At 41.0% G+C, this 17,555-nt stretch overlaps 1 protein-coding gene across 6 annotated transcripts in view; it reads right to left on the bottom strand.

Moving 5' to 3' along the window:
- The window catches only part of RARB (retinoic acid receptor, beta), a 195,528-nt gene that overhangs the window by 53,117 nt on the left and 124,856 nt on the right, over positions 1–17,555 (bottom strand). For all 6 annotated transcript variants that reach the window (XM_009882153.1, XM_009882152.1, XM_009882158.1 and 3 more), the window contains one exon: positions 15,299–15,447. In XM_009882153.1, the coding sequence (XP_009880455.1) occupies positions 15,299–15,447 (149 nt within the window). The remainder of the gene's footprint in view (positions 1–15,298; positions 15,448–17,555) is intronic.

Below are 17,555 nucleotides of genomic sequence, written 5' to 3'. Positions count from 1 at the left end.
CCTGCTCTCTCTGGAGGAGAAACAAAGACATTTAAGATCTCTCTCAATGATGAGATCTGCACAAAACTACTTTGCTCTGTGTCCAGGGAATTGCCCAGGTATGTTCATGAACTAAATGTGGTTTGCGGTATTTTTATTACAGGTGGCAGCAGTCAAGGAACAAAAAACCCCTTTCTCACAAAGTCCTTGTAGGATCAGCAGTCAGGTTAGGGGAGAGACACACAATTTTTAGTTGTTAACCAGCAAAATTTGCTCTGAAAGGCCTTGATAACATGCAATGCCACAACTGGAGTTGCATAGAAAGGCTTATAAAAGACCTAAAAAGCCCCAGCATATGCTGTTAAGTGATTCCATATATTGCAAAAGACACTGTAAAATGGCTGCAGTCAGAACACAAGACCCCAGAAGTAATGAAAGCTGCCAAAGCAGCTATCTAAAAGGAAGCTAAAATGAGCATATTCCCAGTTGCACAGCACTTTTCCGGGATGTCTGCACTGTCTATCACGCTTTGGAAGTCACGGCTTGCAGAATAAACAAATTAATTGTCCGACATTGTGGCTGGAAACCACCGCCGGCACAAAATGGAAGCAGCTACAACAATAAGTAGAGGAAGGCTCACTGCCAGGAAGCAGGGAAATTGTGCTGATGATGTATGTCAGGGCAGGACAGGCAGATCTTTGCAAAAACAAACGAATAAATGCTGTTAAATGTCAATAGCTTGTAGAAAGCACCTAGAGATGCCAGCCGGTCGGCAGCAGAGGGGCTGGGCACCAGCCCGCCCTGGGAAGTGCTCTGGGTTTGTCTGTCGTTGATGTTATTTCCAGCAGAATCTCTCTGCTCGCCATCCACATTTCATCTCGCCCAGCCATTTATTCTGCAGATGAAGAGAAGTCATAACCTTCCAAATTTGCTATTGAAACCAGGGTGTTGTTTTGTTCTGTTTAGTTTTTTAAATTGACCAAACTCAAAACACTTCATAAAAATAAGCAGGTGTTATCCCACATCTTGCATATGGGAATACAGACCTGTGGACCTAAGAGCAACCTCATAAGGAGAAAAAAAGGCCTATTCTCTTTTCATTATTTTTACACAAATGGAAAAGTTTGAAATGTTTCTGGGTTTTCTCATTTCTTAAAGACAGAAAAAGGGCCAGAGGACAGGGATAGGCAGATGAGGAAAGTGTAACCCCTCCCTAAGCTACCAAAATGGGGATGCTCATCCACAACTGCAAAAAATTTGCTAGCAAAGACAGACCATGCCATACTTGATAAATCCTAATAGTTTCTAAGGTGGAAGAAAATCTTGTGAGCCTCGGAGGGCAAGGAAAAAACCTCCGATTTCAATGAGAGAGCTTGAAGGAAATTATTCATGGGGCTACTAATGCCAATTACCCGTTAGTCACTGGTGAGGCTGGAAATGAATCCCATTTTTCATGGTGCCCCATGCCACCCATCTTCTGATTCCACAAACCTTGGCCTAATGTTAAAAACATAGCGAAAAACATCAAAACATCGATTTTTTTATTATTTTTTTTTTTCTGGGGAGTTTGAAACACTTCTGCTGGCCAGCTTGGCACAGAGGCAGCTACCAATGAAACAAGGGAGATGCGTTCAATCAGCTGCAAATCTGCAGCAACCGGATTTCTCCAGTGAAGGTACCACAGTATCCCGAAGACCACGCATGGATTTCTCCACAATTTCGATTTTCACTGAACTCCTGACCTTTTTAGCAAACATGTCAAAGTCTCCAGACAGAACAGTCATCACCTTGAGACAATATGTGAGGGAAAAGAACGGTTGAGATTTTCTGCTTCTCCACTTCAGTAATTTAAACAGAGAGGAAGGTGCTGGTATGCACTTCCATCTGCTTTCTTCAAATTAAAAAGAAAAAGGAGATTAAATGTATACAATTAAAAAGTTACAGTTAACTTCCTTTCAGTAATGTCTGTGGGATGATTTTTGGCCTGCTAGGAAACTCCAGATGGGAAGAGTAATGAATATAATTTAATACGAATAACAGGAGATCAAAGAAATGCTTTTCTGAGTTGCAGTGCACTGAGTTACTTCACACAGTTTAATTGAGAACTCAGGAATGAATTATTGCATTTTGCTATTTTCTTATATTTTTGTTTATGCAAATCAATTCCCTTTAACCTAATTTGTGGAGGACCAGACCTATAACCCAATAAAACCATAAAATGTCACTAGGATGGTCGTACAACTGGCTAGCACTTATCCAAAAGGCTATATGTTGTTAACTGCTCATCGTTTTTTTCCTCTCTTCCCCTCAGTGCCTCAGGATTTATACCACCAATTAAGACAATAATGAGTGCCCCAGGTTGACCTCCCAGGAGCAAGAATTAATTAAGCGCAGTATTTCTTCGTAAAGAATGACACTTTTCCAAACCATTTATGTAGCTGCTCTCTTGTATGGAAGCACAGTATCAGGAAAGACTTTCCAAATTGTTATCCGCCAAATGTATGACTGATTTTGACTTACGCTCTTAATTTGTGCCTCTGTTTTTATACATTAGGTTTTCGGGTGGCTGGAGCAGGGGGACCATCTTCCAATGTCACAATTTTACTAGACATACATGGGATTTTTTTGCACAGAGCTGCAAAGGAAGGACACTAAGCAACAGCTACACTAAAAAAGTAGTAGACATCCTAGTCAAAAGAAACAAAAAATCCCCGCCCAGCTATACCCATGCAGTGACACGCAGATGTCCGCAGCAGGCAGGACAAGGAAAAGACTCATGTTAGCTATGCAATTACTATGCTGCAATTACTTGTAGTAGTCTCTCAAATTAGCCTCTCCATTTAGCTGCCGGCAGAGATGGAAACATGTCAAGAAGGCAAGCTCAAACACAAGCCTACATGGGAGAAGGAAGGTATGTGCATGCTCCAAGGAAACTCCCCGCATGGGCAGGCTTTGCATCCTCCTCCTCCTCCCCTCCCTGCCTTCACCATAAGGCTCACTGAGTTCCCGCACATATTTGGCACCACGGTTATTTAGCAGAAGAGGCGCGGGGACCTTCATTAATTTTCAACTAATGTAAAAATCCCTGCATTTCTGCACCGTCTGAAATTTATAGCGACGCTAGTTTCTAACCCACTATCAGAAACCGAATGTTTACAGTTCAGCTGAAACAATAATGCAGGCTATGCCACTAATATTTATATATGCCTGCAAGCGGGATGGAGCACAATTCCCCTTGGTCTAGCAGAGAGATTCACGCTGTTTGCGTGCACAGCCATCTGTTCCCCGCTCTCTCCCCAGCCCACCCGGAGCCACGGCAGTGCCCCAGCCCGAGCCCGGGTGGGTGCCTGTGGGTGCCAGCCCAGCACCCGCCTGCCAGGGTGACCAGCGAGGAGCTGGCTCTGGCCATGCCGCAGGATGGCTCCCGCTTGTCTTCCAGACCCAGCACTTTTCTATTCCCTTGGTCCGACCTGGGAGGAGTTTTAAAATGTGCCCGATCCGCAGCAGAGAAGTTGTTTCTGGGGAGGGATGAAGTGACATATGAAAACAATGCAGAAAGCAACCCAAAAATATTCAGAAGAAATAACATGGACATAAACATGCCAAAATAAACCAGATGCCTTGACCATTATGCTTCCTGGTACGGTTTTCAGGCATCCATCTGATCGACTCATCAACACACGTTCATTATCTCCCCACAATTTTTTTTTTTGCTCTTAGTTTTGACAATTGATCTCTAAACAAATATGTTGTATCAGATCTCTTGAAATCTGGGAAATAGTATCTTGTACTTACTACTTCATGCTACACTCTTATTCCCCCACATTCAGTGACAAAGAAACTGCTAACACAAAACTACCCACTAAAACCTTGTAAAACGTAGAGTTTAGTGAAACTCGGATGCCTGGAGACTAGAAAACAGAGTTCAAGTAAACACCCAGAAATATGCAAGTCTGGCTCTCTAGTACTGGCAGTAGTGAAGGAAAATTACCTTTCCACACTGCAGCTGAAACTCATTACTGAAGGCGACAGCAGAGAGATGAGTTGGAGCTGGACCAGCTTGGCAAACCCACCATTTTCAGGAGTGAGATGGTGGCCATATCCCTCTGCCCGGTTCCCGTACACAGTCAAAGTACACACGGTCAAAACGGTCTCAACAATATGGAAAAGCAGGCTGAGAAAGGAGGATGAAATGCAGTCTGTGCCAGTGCATGGGATTAGCAACTGCACAAACAGAGCCAGAGGAATCAACTGACTAGTTCCTCCAAGTGTGAGGACTCTTAAGGTAACACTAATCGGAGATGTGTGTCTCGTTGCAAACACGGACACAAATCACCCTCACATGCTGAAAAAGCATCACAGCTTACAGGCCAAATGCAGTGCTGCCTCCACCTTGCCCAGTGTTGGGCATCACTGTTTGTTCAGCCAAGCCGTAGGGAAGCAAGGGAGAGTCTGGCACCGGGCAACTTTTGACGACGAGAAAACATGACCTTTCAGAGATGAGTGAACGAACTGGGGCTGATTAATCTAACACAGGAAAATCTTAGCAAGATGTTTTCCTGTTTTCTCCCTCCCCTGCCAGACTTTAATCAATGGCCAGATTCAAGCACAGAGCTCATGTAATCACAAGACGATCATTCTTTCGGTTTACGAAAATCACATGGACTTGGGGTAAGATAAAAGGTCTTTTTAGTTAGCTCATCCATTTGGCTCCTGGGTGCTGTGCTTGCACGTCTCCTGTTCACCTAACACTCCCTTTCTTCTTTCCTTTCCAAAAAATAGGTAGTTTTCACTTTTGTTTCTGTACATGTAGCAGTTGCTGTGCGTCACTACGAATAAACGTGGACTGGTTAAGACCATATGCAGTGACATCTGAGCTGTGCCTTGATCTGCTGATCCAAAGAAAATAAGCAAAAAAAAAAAAGGTAAAAAATTGGAGTGCTCATTCATTTCAAATATGACAGGCTGCAGAGCTTTCTCTGAAATGCTCTGCTTAAATCTCCCTAAACGTGGAGCCCTGTCATTCTTTTGGACTGGCACAAAGCACGTGAGGATCACAGCGCACTCTGAAGCGAGGATCTAATAATTTCCACGTATTTATCATAGGTGCACAGGACTCCAAAGAAAGCCAAGCACCCCAGAGAAGGGGAAGACGCCTCCCTTGTTGGGAAGATTCATCTGGAGAGCAGCCAGCCGGGACACTTGCGGGAGGAATGAACGGTAGCCCATCGGAGCAGCTGCTCCATGGCTATAAATCTCTGTTTTCCCTGGTAAATGCCTGGGAGGAGGGAGAGGGAACTGGCCACAGCTGACAGTAATGGGTCCTGTTAAATTGTCACTTTTAAAGAAACTCTGAAACGGGAACAAACTTGCTCCGTAAGCATTTTAACGGTCTCCCTGCCACCAGGCGACGGCGGACCCTGCTCACGTGCCGTGGCTGGCGGCTGCTGGCTCTCCCCTCCAGCGCTGGAAGGGTCCCCAGCAGTCGCTGAGGTTCACTGTAGCCGGAGTGAAATCGCCGATTGCATGTACAGCCAACCAAATCTACATTTTTTGGCACTACTTGCGACTGCCGTCTCACCTTGTAATTTATGTATCCGTTATTCTAGGCAGGGGATCCAGAAACAATATACCTTTTCCCCTTTAAACATAGGTATTATGATACAGTTTTTATTGCATAGTAACTTTTCCCACTAAAATATATTAAATGAGAAATTTTAAGTGTGGCCATGTGAAATCATAAGGGACTTCATACACAAAAATGTCTTTCCACTTCTCAGCTGTCTCCTGAATTGAGCTGTGGAAATTGTGGGGACTCCTGCATATTACCAGAGGGAAGAACAGTTTATGAGTAGGGACCCTGTATATTTGGCAGACCAGCTGCAGCAGTCTACAAATGAAACAGTTACTATACCGATACACCAAAACTACCAATTACAGAACTGGGTGCATGGCTTCTTTAACGCTACAAGAAGTTTTTGTAAGTGGAGTATTGAGCAGCACAGATGTCACACCTAGAGGTGTCTCTTGTATATGGGATGTTCCTCTGAAACAATCAGAATAATATAAAATAGGAAGAAGGACATGACAGGTATGTCCTTTATACGGAACTCAAGAAACAACGTATGCATACTTCAAGACTACAGCAATATCCTTCTCTATCAATGCCTCATTAACCAGTTTCTTTTTTAAAAGTTCCAGAGTTAGAAAATGAAAGCTAGTTCACTGTAATTTTACATATCTATAATTGCTGTTCAGTAAGCATAAGTAAATATGGCATGGTATTAAAAAAAAAAGGGAGGCTATCACTGTTAATAGAAAATCTCAGAGTATTTAATTTCTGAGATGTTTGCTCAGACATCCATATTTCCTTATCTGCTGGATTACCTCTGCAAACAATACTTTTAAAGATCACATTATAAAACGTTGTATTAAACACGGTGGAAAGCTGCATTTTTTCCTGTATTGTACCAACTTTCCGGGTGAGCACAGGACAGTCTGTACTCCACATTTATACTTAAAGGCCACATGTGGTCCTTAAACTAATGGAGAGCTATGAAATAGTCTGACAAGATGAGAACAAAATAAAAGGGTTTTTCCCCCTCTCTAGTGAAGAACATTGAAAAGGTAAAATCCATTAGAACCTACTTACAGGAAAACAAAAACACACTCCACATCCGTTGCATGCAAACGAGGGGACTTCTCAGCAAGCAAGAGTACCAGCCTGAATCGCAGCCCACCTGCTTCTGGCGTTGCTCGTTGGTACGTCATGATGTGATTTGCATAGACAGCAGTTTTACACATACACATAATTTACTTAATTCTGTTGAAGCTGTTGCAAACCATGCGCATGTTACTGATCTGGTGTGAACCTCAGCTCTCTCAGCCATCTGCTAATAAGCCACACCAGCTATGGGCAGGTGAAAGTTGGCTAGAAACGTGACAAACACATCTAACAAGGGCTCGTCAGTACCTACCTCGCTGTGATAAACCATGATTCAACTCCGATAACAGGTACATACAGATGTAAATTTGAAGTTTCTTCTTTTTACGGTGTGTATACTCAGGTATAGAAAGGAATAGACACTGCCAGAAGAGTAAGACTCAACCATTTTAGTTTAATAACAATAATGAAAAAACTGTAGCTGTTATGGACTGGGTATTGGCCAAAGACCCTGAAAAGCTATGCAAGGTCAGCAGGCACGCAGGCTACATCTATATTAGGAAATGCTCTTGGGGACAGTCATGGGCACTATGGCTGGCTGACATACGATGGGAAAGTCCCCATCTACATTAGTTAACTCCTTCGGCTTCTGAAACGGGATGGCTGCATCCAAACTGGCCACGGGAGACGGCCGCATGCAGGAGGAGCGCTAGCTGGTACAGCCAGAAACCTCCCAGGTACACAGGACGGCAAAGCTGTGCCCCAAAACGTGGCTGGTCACAGATGCACCGTGGATTAAGAGTCTGATGATGCTGCTCTTTTTTGCGAAAGACTTTACTGATGGCGTTGGGAATTTTGCAGGAAAAGGGAGTGCAAGATCTAATCCAAACACTTATATGTCGCTATTTGACAGCTTATGCAAAATAAGGGAGTAGTTTCCAGTTCCTGTTTCCACAGGACATTAGCCCTTGCGCTCACGAATAACTGGAGCAGCATGGTTAGCATGGTTAGAAAATAATTTGGGATAATCTCTGCACTTGTAATAGCCCTGGCATCACTGCCAGAAACAAATTAAAATAATAGCAAAACCAACAATTCTTGCAGATTAAGATGAACTTCTGGTCTATGACTGAGGGCAATGGGCAGTTGAAGAGGAATATTAGCTGTGGGTGTATATGCTATACCCCCCCCTACGAACACCGCTGCTCTTTGTCTCTGTTCCAGAAGCCCAGCGGAGGGGCACAGCAAAGGCAGAATCCACAACTTGGACCCAAAGCACTGAAAATCAAATAGGGCATTCAAACGCTCAACACAATTTTCATTTTTATATCTGTCATGGTTGGCAATTAATTTTTTTCTTCTTCATTTCACATCATTCACACTACCCAGAAAAGAGATTTTAAAATATATGGTAACACAAAATTATTTTTCCTGATCCCATTGATTTCATCATTTTTACTTGCTTTCAGTGGACTTCCAAAAAATATATGCTTCTTCATCATTAAAACATCTGAAATAAATTCAGTATTTGGTGAAAGCTTTATCTTCCAAACAAAGACAAAAATTAACTAACAACTTACTGAAACATAGACACCAGCTTTTCAAAGTACACCTTGGTTTCCTTTTTTTTGGTTATTAAAAAAACTAGCATCTCAAAGACAGCATTAAAACAACCAGGTCTCCTCTGATCGTTTGAAATATATAAAGACTCTGGGTTTTCGTTACTGCATTTAAATCAGTTGCAACTCATTTAGCGTCTTTCTGCATATGGCACGGCTTTCTGCAAACAAATGGCTCTCAACGTTACTACACTGCAAAGTGCTTACAGTTTAAGATCAGCTGATATTAATAGTATGCAGAAATGTATCTTGAAATACATTTTTCACCCTATAAAAAATGATTGTTGATTTAGGTGAAACTAGGAGCAATTTTCCATGATTTGAGGAATTTTTCATAGCAGTGCATGAGCGACAGCATGCATCTCTACTGCTGGCACTGTCACTTACTAATACAGCTTAAATGGAGACGAATACAGCTTGATCGTTCAAGCTGATCTATATTTTTCTTTGAACTGATAGAAGCTTTTACAATTGCATTGCTGCAAACAATATTACTACTTTCCATGACATAAATCATACTGTGCACATATTTTGAACTTTACATTTCTTACTTTTTGTTTCAGTTGTAGGTGATTAAAACATGCCAGGAAAAAAATAAAGCCAAATAAACATACGACATATTAGTTAGCTGGTTTTATGAAGTTTGTTTCTCCTTTTTAGTGTTAGGTAACTGAGAAAATTCTATATCTGGATCCTTAATTCCCAGTAAAGGGGCATAAATATAGGCTTAAACATAATTACATTATAGCTAGAAGCTAACATGTGCAAGAGTGGTGTTATCAAAAAGAATTGCTGCTTAAGATCCCTCTACAATCCCCAAACTGCCTAAGAAAATGCAAATCTGTCCTCACATGATGTAAGAAGCATTACTAAAAGAAAAAGGCATCTGTCCCGAAGGACACTGTTCCATAAAGGGAACTTTGCTATGACAATCCCTAAAATATTTCAGGCCACTCATCAACATTTCTTGCAGACCAAAGCGTAATATCCTTGCGATCGAACTTCAAATAAATAAACAAAATCAAAACCAGTTCCACTCTCTGTCAGTAGTATTTTGTAGATCTGCTGTTGACCGATGCTGATCACGGATTCACGTCCCGCAATGGGGGAACCCCAACCCTCCCGGTGTCCAGAAGGACATAACCGTGGGGCACATCATGGGGAATATTAACACAGCTGCGCTTTGGGCCCCTAACCCAACGGCTTGTGGGGACAGGCTGCTCTGGAAGGGCACCCAGGGGAGACCTAGTTTAGATGCTCTGAATCAGCCATCAGAGGGGCTCCTCTCTCTCCACTGATTGCAGAGAGAGCCCAGTCTTCAAAGTTAGGCAACTAATTTTGGGCCTCAAGCTGAGTGGTAGGACTGCCTCCCACTGGGTCTGTAAGCAAGTAAGATAAAGCCGTAACAAAATGACAGCTTTTCTCCCAAGCTAAACATCCAGGTGGATCAGCAAATCCGGACAAAGCAAAAACTGTTTCATTTTCACTCTTTTTTGTTTTTTCTTCTCTTATGTGTATCATACCTCTTTTTTTTTTTTCTTTTTTTGTGGGAGTCAGTCCTACTGAATTATAGGCCTAAATTTCAAGGTTTATATCAATGCCTATTTTCCATACAGCTTAGAGTATTTGGAATAAAAAAAAAAAAAGTATATTCAAGTCAGGAAGATGTCAAACAAATAGACATATTTTCATAGCTGAAGACCTTCGAAAATATATTAAATGTGGCTACCCTTTTACTTTAATGTTCCCACATTAGATGTGATTTTGTATGAAAACTCTGATGGAAGGAAAGCTATTCTTCTTTTATGATAGAAGCCGACCTGGGATCACTCGGCATTGAAGTAGATTTATCTACATTTTTGTCTGTTAGCATCAACAACAGGCAGAGAGGCACCTTGATCATTCAGACAAAACTGTTGGACCGCAAACCTACCCTCTTACATGCTCCTCTGTCTTCTCTCCTGAAACTGCTCTAGGCGTCTTTGCTGCCCACCAAATTCAAGCCAGGAATCCGGGCAGGATTGCCAGCAGAGGAATTTTTTGCTCAGAACAAGGGACAAGGCTTTCAGAGACAGCTGAAGCTGCCAGAACACCAGCTTCTCCTCCTCGCCCACATAATGATGGCATTGTGTGGGGAATCCAGCCCACTACACTCAGTCTCCCTTTCTGCAAACCCGGCTACAATGACAAGTCAAGTCAGGACCAAAAAGCTGAGCTTTCGGTGACAGCCAGCCCTATAACCACTTGTACCAGCTGGATAAATCCAAGCTGCTCATTTTGTATGGAATTTGTTTGCGTGCAATCTAGCAACACCCAGAGACCAGGGGGAAAAAAAAAAAAAAAAAAAAAAAAAGATTTCAGAGGTCTTTAACTGAGGTCATGATACGCACAAGTAGATTCCAAAACCCGCCTCTGAAATGCCACACAGTTTACAAAATGGAAAAGTTGTAAATAAGCGGAATATTGTTAATATAATGTATTTTACACATAAAAGGATGGACTGGATCTGGACTTTCTCTTACAAAATACAAGTTCACTGTGAAGATCAGTTTGGTTTTGAGATTCTAATACACACACAAAGCCATTAACCAGCTATGATGCACGTAAGCCTTTTGCAGCATAACACCCAGAAATAAACACAAAGTTGATTTTTTTTTTTAAATCAGTTTAAAACATGAAAAAACATCCTGATTGCTGATTTCAACTGACCAAACAGAGAAAAAGCTTAGGATATCAACCTTCTGAAAACTCCCAAATTTCGATTTTGGAAGGCAAAAATTCAGGTACTCCAAATCTCTAATCAGAAATAAAATTTTCAGCACGAACATACTAAAACTAGAAAACAAGATAGCTTAAAATTCATAGGTTCATAAGTGAATATTATGAAATACTCCAGCCACTAAAAACCTTAAAAGACTAGTATATCAAAACAAGGCACAGAACAGCCTTTCTAGTGGAGCACAGTACCAAAGACTCTGGTTATAAGTAAGACAGAAGGATCACTTAATAAAAGGGACGCTTAGAATAATAAGAAAGCATTTGGCAGAGGAGGTTAGGAGGTTATTCCCAGGTACCAGAACGAATAAGGTCCAAGGATGAAAGTGAGTTGGAAAAGAGGAAGGAAGGACAGAAGAAGGAACCAATCTAAGCACCATGTGAGAAGACCACAGCAATAATGAAGGCAGCTGAAGGCAGATTCTGGAGGAGAAGGGACAACGATTACTGTGAATTACAATGCTGCAGATAAGAAATGATGTCATCATGGCATGATGTCTGAAAAAACTGCATGCCGTGAGATTACAGTTCGTGATGTTGCAAAGAGAGAGGGTGGAAAGTGTGTCTCTGTGTCCAAGGTAGTAGTGAGGCAAGCAAGAGGACACACCAAGGAAAGATGGCAGGGGAGAAATCAGAGATGGAGGTAACTTTGGAAATCATCCATGAGTTGGTGACAATTGAGGGAAGATAAAATTTCCAGTGCAATGGTTGCCAAACTCAGGTCATAATCACCATCCACAGCCCTCCAAGGGCTCCAGGCTGGAAGGGGCTCCATTAAGAATACACCCTTTATGAGCAGAATATTGCCATGACCTCCTCCATTGGTCTACCATAAAACAGTTCAGTAGGTGATGCGTTTGAGACGGAAAACCAAAGAACTGAACCTCAGGGAATAGCATCAGGAATTCAATAAAGAGCCATTTACGAAGACATTGAATAAACAGTAAGCAAAGTAGGAGGAGAATCTAAAGAGCCCCAAAAGTCAGGAAAAAGAAAGCCTGCTGAATCAAAGGCAGTCATCAGCCCAAAACCTGCAGGACAGAAAGCTGTCCCTTTGCACTAGATGGAGACTGCTAATCATCACTGTGATGGCAGCTTCACTGGAGCTCAAAGGAGAAAGTCAAAGGAGAAGGAAACAGAGAGAGAACTAGAAGAAAACCAAGGGAAAACCAGCAGAGAAAAACAAAAGGAACGGGGCCCTAATTAGATAAACATGATATGAGCAGAGTTTTCCATTTGTTTCCCTTGAGAAACAAGACTGCCAGGAGTTCGAAGGGAAAGGTAAATGAGTCAGAAAGGAAAAAGGAAAAGACTTGAGAAAAGGACCTCAGAGCAGAGGGAGGTGCAACGCAGGAGAATAAAGGAGTGATTTTAAGGTTTAACATTACAGAACAGAGATTGCAAATCAGGTGAAGAAAGAAATGGTGGAAATAGGAGCGAACAATGAGAGAATGGCAACAAAGTCAGAGAAAAAGAGGAAAAAAAAGGAGAATTGATACTTATTTGGCTGATATTAGTGTAGCTTCTTATGAAATGAGCTTTGTGCAACCCAGCTGTCTGTAAGCGAGGTTGCCTCTCCCCATCCCAACAGCTTTTGAACAGGCTGGTCAGCTTCAGTGAAATTCCAAATCTCAAAGAAAATAAAAGTTCTTCGAAATTGCGTGGAGATATGTGTTCAGGTAAAGGAGAAATAAATTTGTGTTTCTTCACTAGACAAAAGGCTGTACCATAAATTCTTGCTTATTACTGCTCCCTGATTCACCAGAGAATCAGCATGAAACTCCAGCTCCGCATCAAGCAGGAGCCTTCAGTGAAACCTAGGCTCTCTAATAAACCTGGGTTAACCAACTGAAAAGCAGAGATCCACAGGAGACAAGGCTTCCCCAGCAGCAGTGCTCAATGCTCAGTGCTCGTTTAAACTTGCAAACTAGCTGGCTAAATTTTTTGTATGAAGAATGCTGGAGACAAAAGGAAGCATGAAGAACCGATAATGGGAACCAAGGGTGAAGGTAGACTCGAGTACAGGCAGGAGCCTGGATGGTTAGAAATAAGAAGTACAATGTGGCAGCTTTCTTATGGTACAGGACCAAGAAATGAATGCATGAAAATAAGTGTAGAGCGAAGATGAAGGAAAAGAAAAATAAACCAAACAGTCCAAAAGGGCTCAAAGACAAAAGGGTAACATTCTTCAGAGAAAGAGTAGAAACGGGCAATGTAGAGGTTTCTGAGGCTGTCTCTGGTGGTGTGGTCACATACCGCTGCCATTCAGCACACCAATTCTATTGACCTGAAAGCTCAAGACAACTGTCAAAAGCAAATGTAGTACGTAACTGTCCACCAAAGGGACCACTGGTTGACTCAGTCGTCTCCCCATTTTCTTTACCAGTTTCTGGCATTCACTAAAGAAGTTGATGCAATCAGTGGAAGAGATTCACAAAATCCTAGCCCAACCTGTTGAAGAGCTAGCATCAACTAATCCAAACATTACCAGTCTCAAGCAGCCAAGTTACTGCTTTGGAATCTTGTTATTTCTCATAGACTGACAGACTGACAGGTTTTGTACAATTACCACATCTTGCAAATTAGCAAACAAGTGAACATGATTTTTTTGTTGTTGTTGAATAATGGCTAATACATTACAAGATGGATTTCTTCACCTATTTTGACAAGTGTGGTCTTGCTTCAATTATTTATGAAAATGCTTTGTAGTATGCCAATAAAAGCCCTACAGTATATTTCTGCATATTTTTCAAAAATAATGAAGTCTTAGGAACACGTGACCTTTCTGCCACAGCCTGAAATTATATCCGTGCTTAGAAGGAGTGTGTGGGTGAGCGAATGACACCACCATTTGTGTGTTAGCATCTGAGCATGAGGAGATTTCCTATTTAATGAAATCAGCTACAGCGTATTCTTACCATAGTTCTTTCTAACAGACACTTAAATTTCAACAGTTTTGTGGCATCTAAAAGAAGAAAATACAGACAAGATATCCGCGGAAAACCTCAAAACCAGAAAGAGGTTCTAAATTGAGACGAGCTTAAATAGTTACTTCCAATACTTCAGTACCTATGGTTATAAGACAGGGGAGAAAGCAGACTCTAATCCTCTAGTTTCCTGCCTAATGACGCAAGCCCAGGACTATGATATTTACATCACTACAAAAGGCCAGTACCGTGGAAGAAGTAGCAGGTTCAAAGGATAAAGTAAAAATGCCTAACTGCACAGTATCTGAAAAATACTCAAATGATTCATACAAATAAACCAGCAAAATACCTTTTATTAATTTATTCTAGTAACTTTATTCATATGTTTGTAATGCCTGTCACATTTTCATCATCCGTTAGGATCTTCACTATACTAAGCACTACACAACTATTTTAATTTGATGCATTAAAATCATAGGTCTTTTGTTTAATCAGTAAAAAAGAACGTAAGTTAGGGCACCATAATGAATAAAGTTAACTATGAGATCATCTGTCCTATGATATCTTTTCTTTAGCATTTTTTACACTACCTTCTTCCATGCACACATACCGTTCAATGTATGTACACCTCTAATTATTGCCATACATACATGATTTAGCTGATGCTGCTTCTCCAATGCACACGTAGTCTTTAGATACTCTGTACTTCAGAATGGTGTATCGTATTACTACATCCTATGGATAGTCAGTTCGTGGTCTGACAATCACAGCACTGGAAAGCAGCTAGCAGATGTGCCAGCACTGTAGTCTGCCAGATCAAATTTTGCAAATACCAACCTGCTTATCCTCAAATTCCCAATTTGATTTGAGATTAGTTAGACAGTTAGAGACTATGCCAAAAATTTCCAGATGATCAGATCCTTTTCCCAAATTCCACCCCCTGGATATACAGAGGTAGCAGCACACAGAAAAAGCCAGGCTGAGAGCAGACAACAACCATGTGAGTTCTCAGGGTATACCTGACCTACAGATGGACAGTGAAGAGTCTCAAAGCATTTTCACTTTATTCTTTGATTATCTCTGCATCTATGATCACATCCTCATGTTAGTCGATACTTACAAAGTCCCTGAAAGACATACTTCGGCAGAAGTTATGAAGGGAAATAATTCCAGGCACAATGGTCATTTACTTGGGTTTACTCGTGAATCAGAATTAATTCACACAAAAAAGGCAGAGGCATCTTTGGAGACAATCAAGTCACGCCAAACTTCATTGCTTTGCACCCCTCTAAAATGAAATGTGGTCCTATAAAAAGGGAGATGATGGCACTTACCTTACATCCCTCACAAGCACTGACACCATAGTGATATCCAGATGACTTGTCTTGACAGACAAAACAGGGCTTGTAAACTCGAGGGGGTGGAAGTGGTGAAGGAGGGCTCGGAACAAGTTCCTCAGAACTGGTGCTCTGAGTTTCAACTGCTACAAAGGAAAAAAGAAATATAATTGAATTATTCATGAAAGAATTTTAAATACCTGATTATTTACCATATAATAACTATATCAAACTGCCCCATATTTACCTTTGTATAATAAATGTTCATTTGTCTTTCCTAGCAAAATTTAAGGGGAACTAAATCAAGCCCAGTAGTGACAGGACTACCTGCTATAGCCTCAAAAGCTTATTTTTAAGTACTCGATCGTTTTTCGTGATCCAGCTACTCAACACCACAAAAGCTTCAGCTCACTTCAGATATAGGGCTTGAATCTCTTACTAGGCTCCAAAAATGGACAACTTTGGGCTTATATTCTGGTTTTAGCCTATCGAGGATTGTGTGGGATCCCTGTGTGCATGCTGGATATCAGCCTTCAATGGGAAACTGCCTGTGGCATGTACCCTTCCAGTCAGCACCTAATTTTGGTGGGAGAGCTTTTATATCTCTCCTGGATGGTTAGAAATAAGAAGACTTTTTGTACAAAAGGCAAGACTTCCAATGTGCAATTCTGCCACAGCAGGATAGCAGCATGCATCAGGGGATACATAAAGAGACAAAATTACCTGAACAACTCATCTTTTTTTTTTTTTTTTAAATCTGTAAAATTTGGTGCAACTCAGCAACACTTCCTTACCTACCTTAGGATTTGTAACATCAGGAAACCTCTCTGAGAAAAAGCTACTTACATATTATGACCCCACATCCCTTTATTGCCTTAATATTTCTAGATGGTCATTTGTTTTGAACCTGCTGAAAAGCCGGTTATCCCTTTTCAGGGAAAGGACATGAAAGCTCTACGAAGCGAGATAAGACATGAGAACTACATCTTTCCAAAACATCTGCATTAGTTTTCTGTGATATGCTGTCATCATTCCTCACATTTATTGTAGATGTGCAATACATTTTCGTGTTTCACCTAGCCATTCTTTTGCTTCTCAGATAAATCCCTCTAACTTTTCAACAGATATACAGAAATGACAGGATCTGTGAACTCAGATCTATCCAGAAATATTAGGCACTATCAGCAGAGCTAAATCTCAAGAGTACTAACAGCAGGCCCTAAAGAATATTACTCAATGGAAAATCTTAGACAAGATTTACTGTACATGATATTTTTCAGATTACAAAGATGATACATTTGTATTAAACTCATGATTCATTGTCAACTTGTGTTCTGCAGAATTCACAGAGGGCATCACAGAGCACGATGCAACTTCTGATTAGTTGTGAGAGAAGGGCGCCTTTCTGCCATTTTTACTTGGGTTAAGCTACCATCAACTTCCAAGGACAGACATTTCTTGAGAAGAAAATAAATGCCAGAGTGAAGTGTTAAAGGCTCTGATTCTAAGCAAAGAAATACCTTTCTAATGGGAACGATTTATTTACATATCTAACAGTAATGAGGCTGTGAAAAAACAGAAAAGTAAAATAACAAGTGGCTCCATAAATTGTGATTTTAAGACAATGTCCAGAACTATACTAATCTTTTTCAGCATTAAATACGCTGAACCTTGGCAAACCAAAAATCTACAGGTTCCTACTGCACCAAGCAAACTTTAATGAAGTTTTTTCTTAATGAAAACAGAGATGAGAATGGTAATTTCTTTTCAACATTAATTTTTGGTATTTAAGAGAGACAGAGTGTCCTCTGTTATTGATCTCTGCCCAGTCATCCTACTTGAATCAATAATCTATTAGTACTTTTAAATTAAAGTTAGATTCATCAAATGCCCTTGAGAGGCCTCAAATGGTCTGCGCCCTATTTCATGCTCGTACATGAATTATGGTGGCTTCCAACCAGTCTGTGGAATGATAAAATTTTCGCTTTAAAACTCTAATACCAGCAGACAATGTGGTTCGTATTAGCTCATTCAACTCTCTCAGTCCATCTAAAAGGCAGTTTTTAGTCTCCCCATGGGAAAACAAGGTTGTGTCATTCAATAAAACAACTGCACTCCTGCAATCCTGTGATTTCAGTTTGGGGAAGGCAGTCTTTGAGGAATAATACCAATACACTTCTGCTTTTTTGATTATTTCATCCTAAACAAGCACTAGCATCCAATAGTAGGATTGAAACCATGAACCATATGTACA

The sequence above is a fragment of the Charadrius vociferus genome, unplaced genomic scaffold (genome assembly GCF_000708025.1).
Source record: "Charadrius vociferus isolate BGI_N301 unplaced genomic scaffold, ASM70802v2 scaffold303, whole genome shotgun sequence".
Taxonomy (NCBI): domain Eukaryota; kingdom Metazoa; phylum Chordata; class Aves; order Charadriiformes; family Charadriidae; genus Charadrius; species Charadrius vociferus.
The sequence above is the reverse complement of the archived record's forward strand: the minus strand, read 5'-3'. Positions and strand labels throughout refer to the sequence as shown.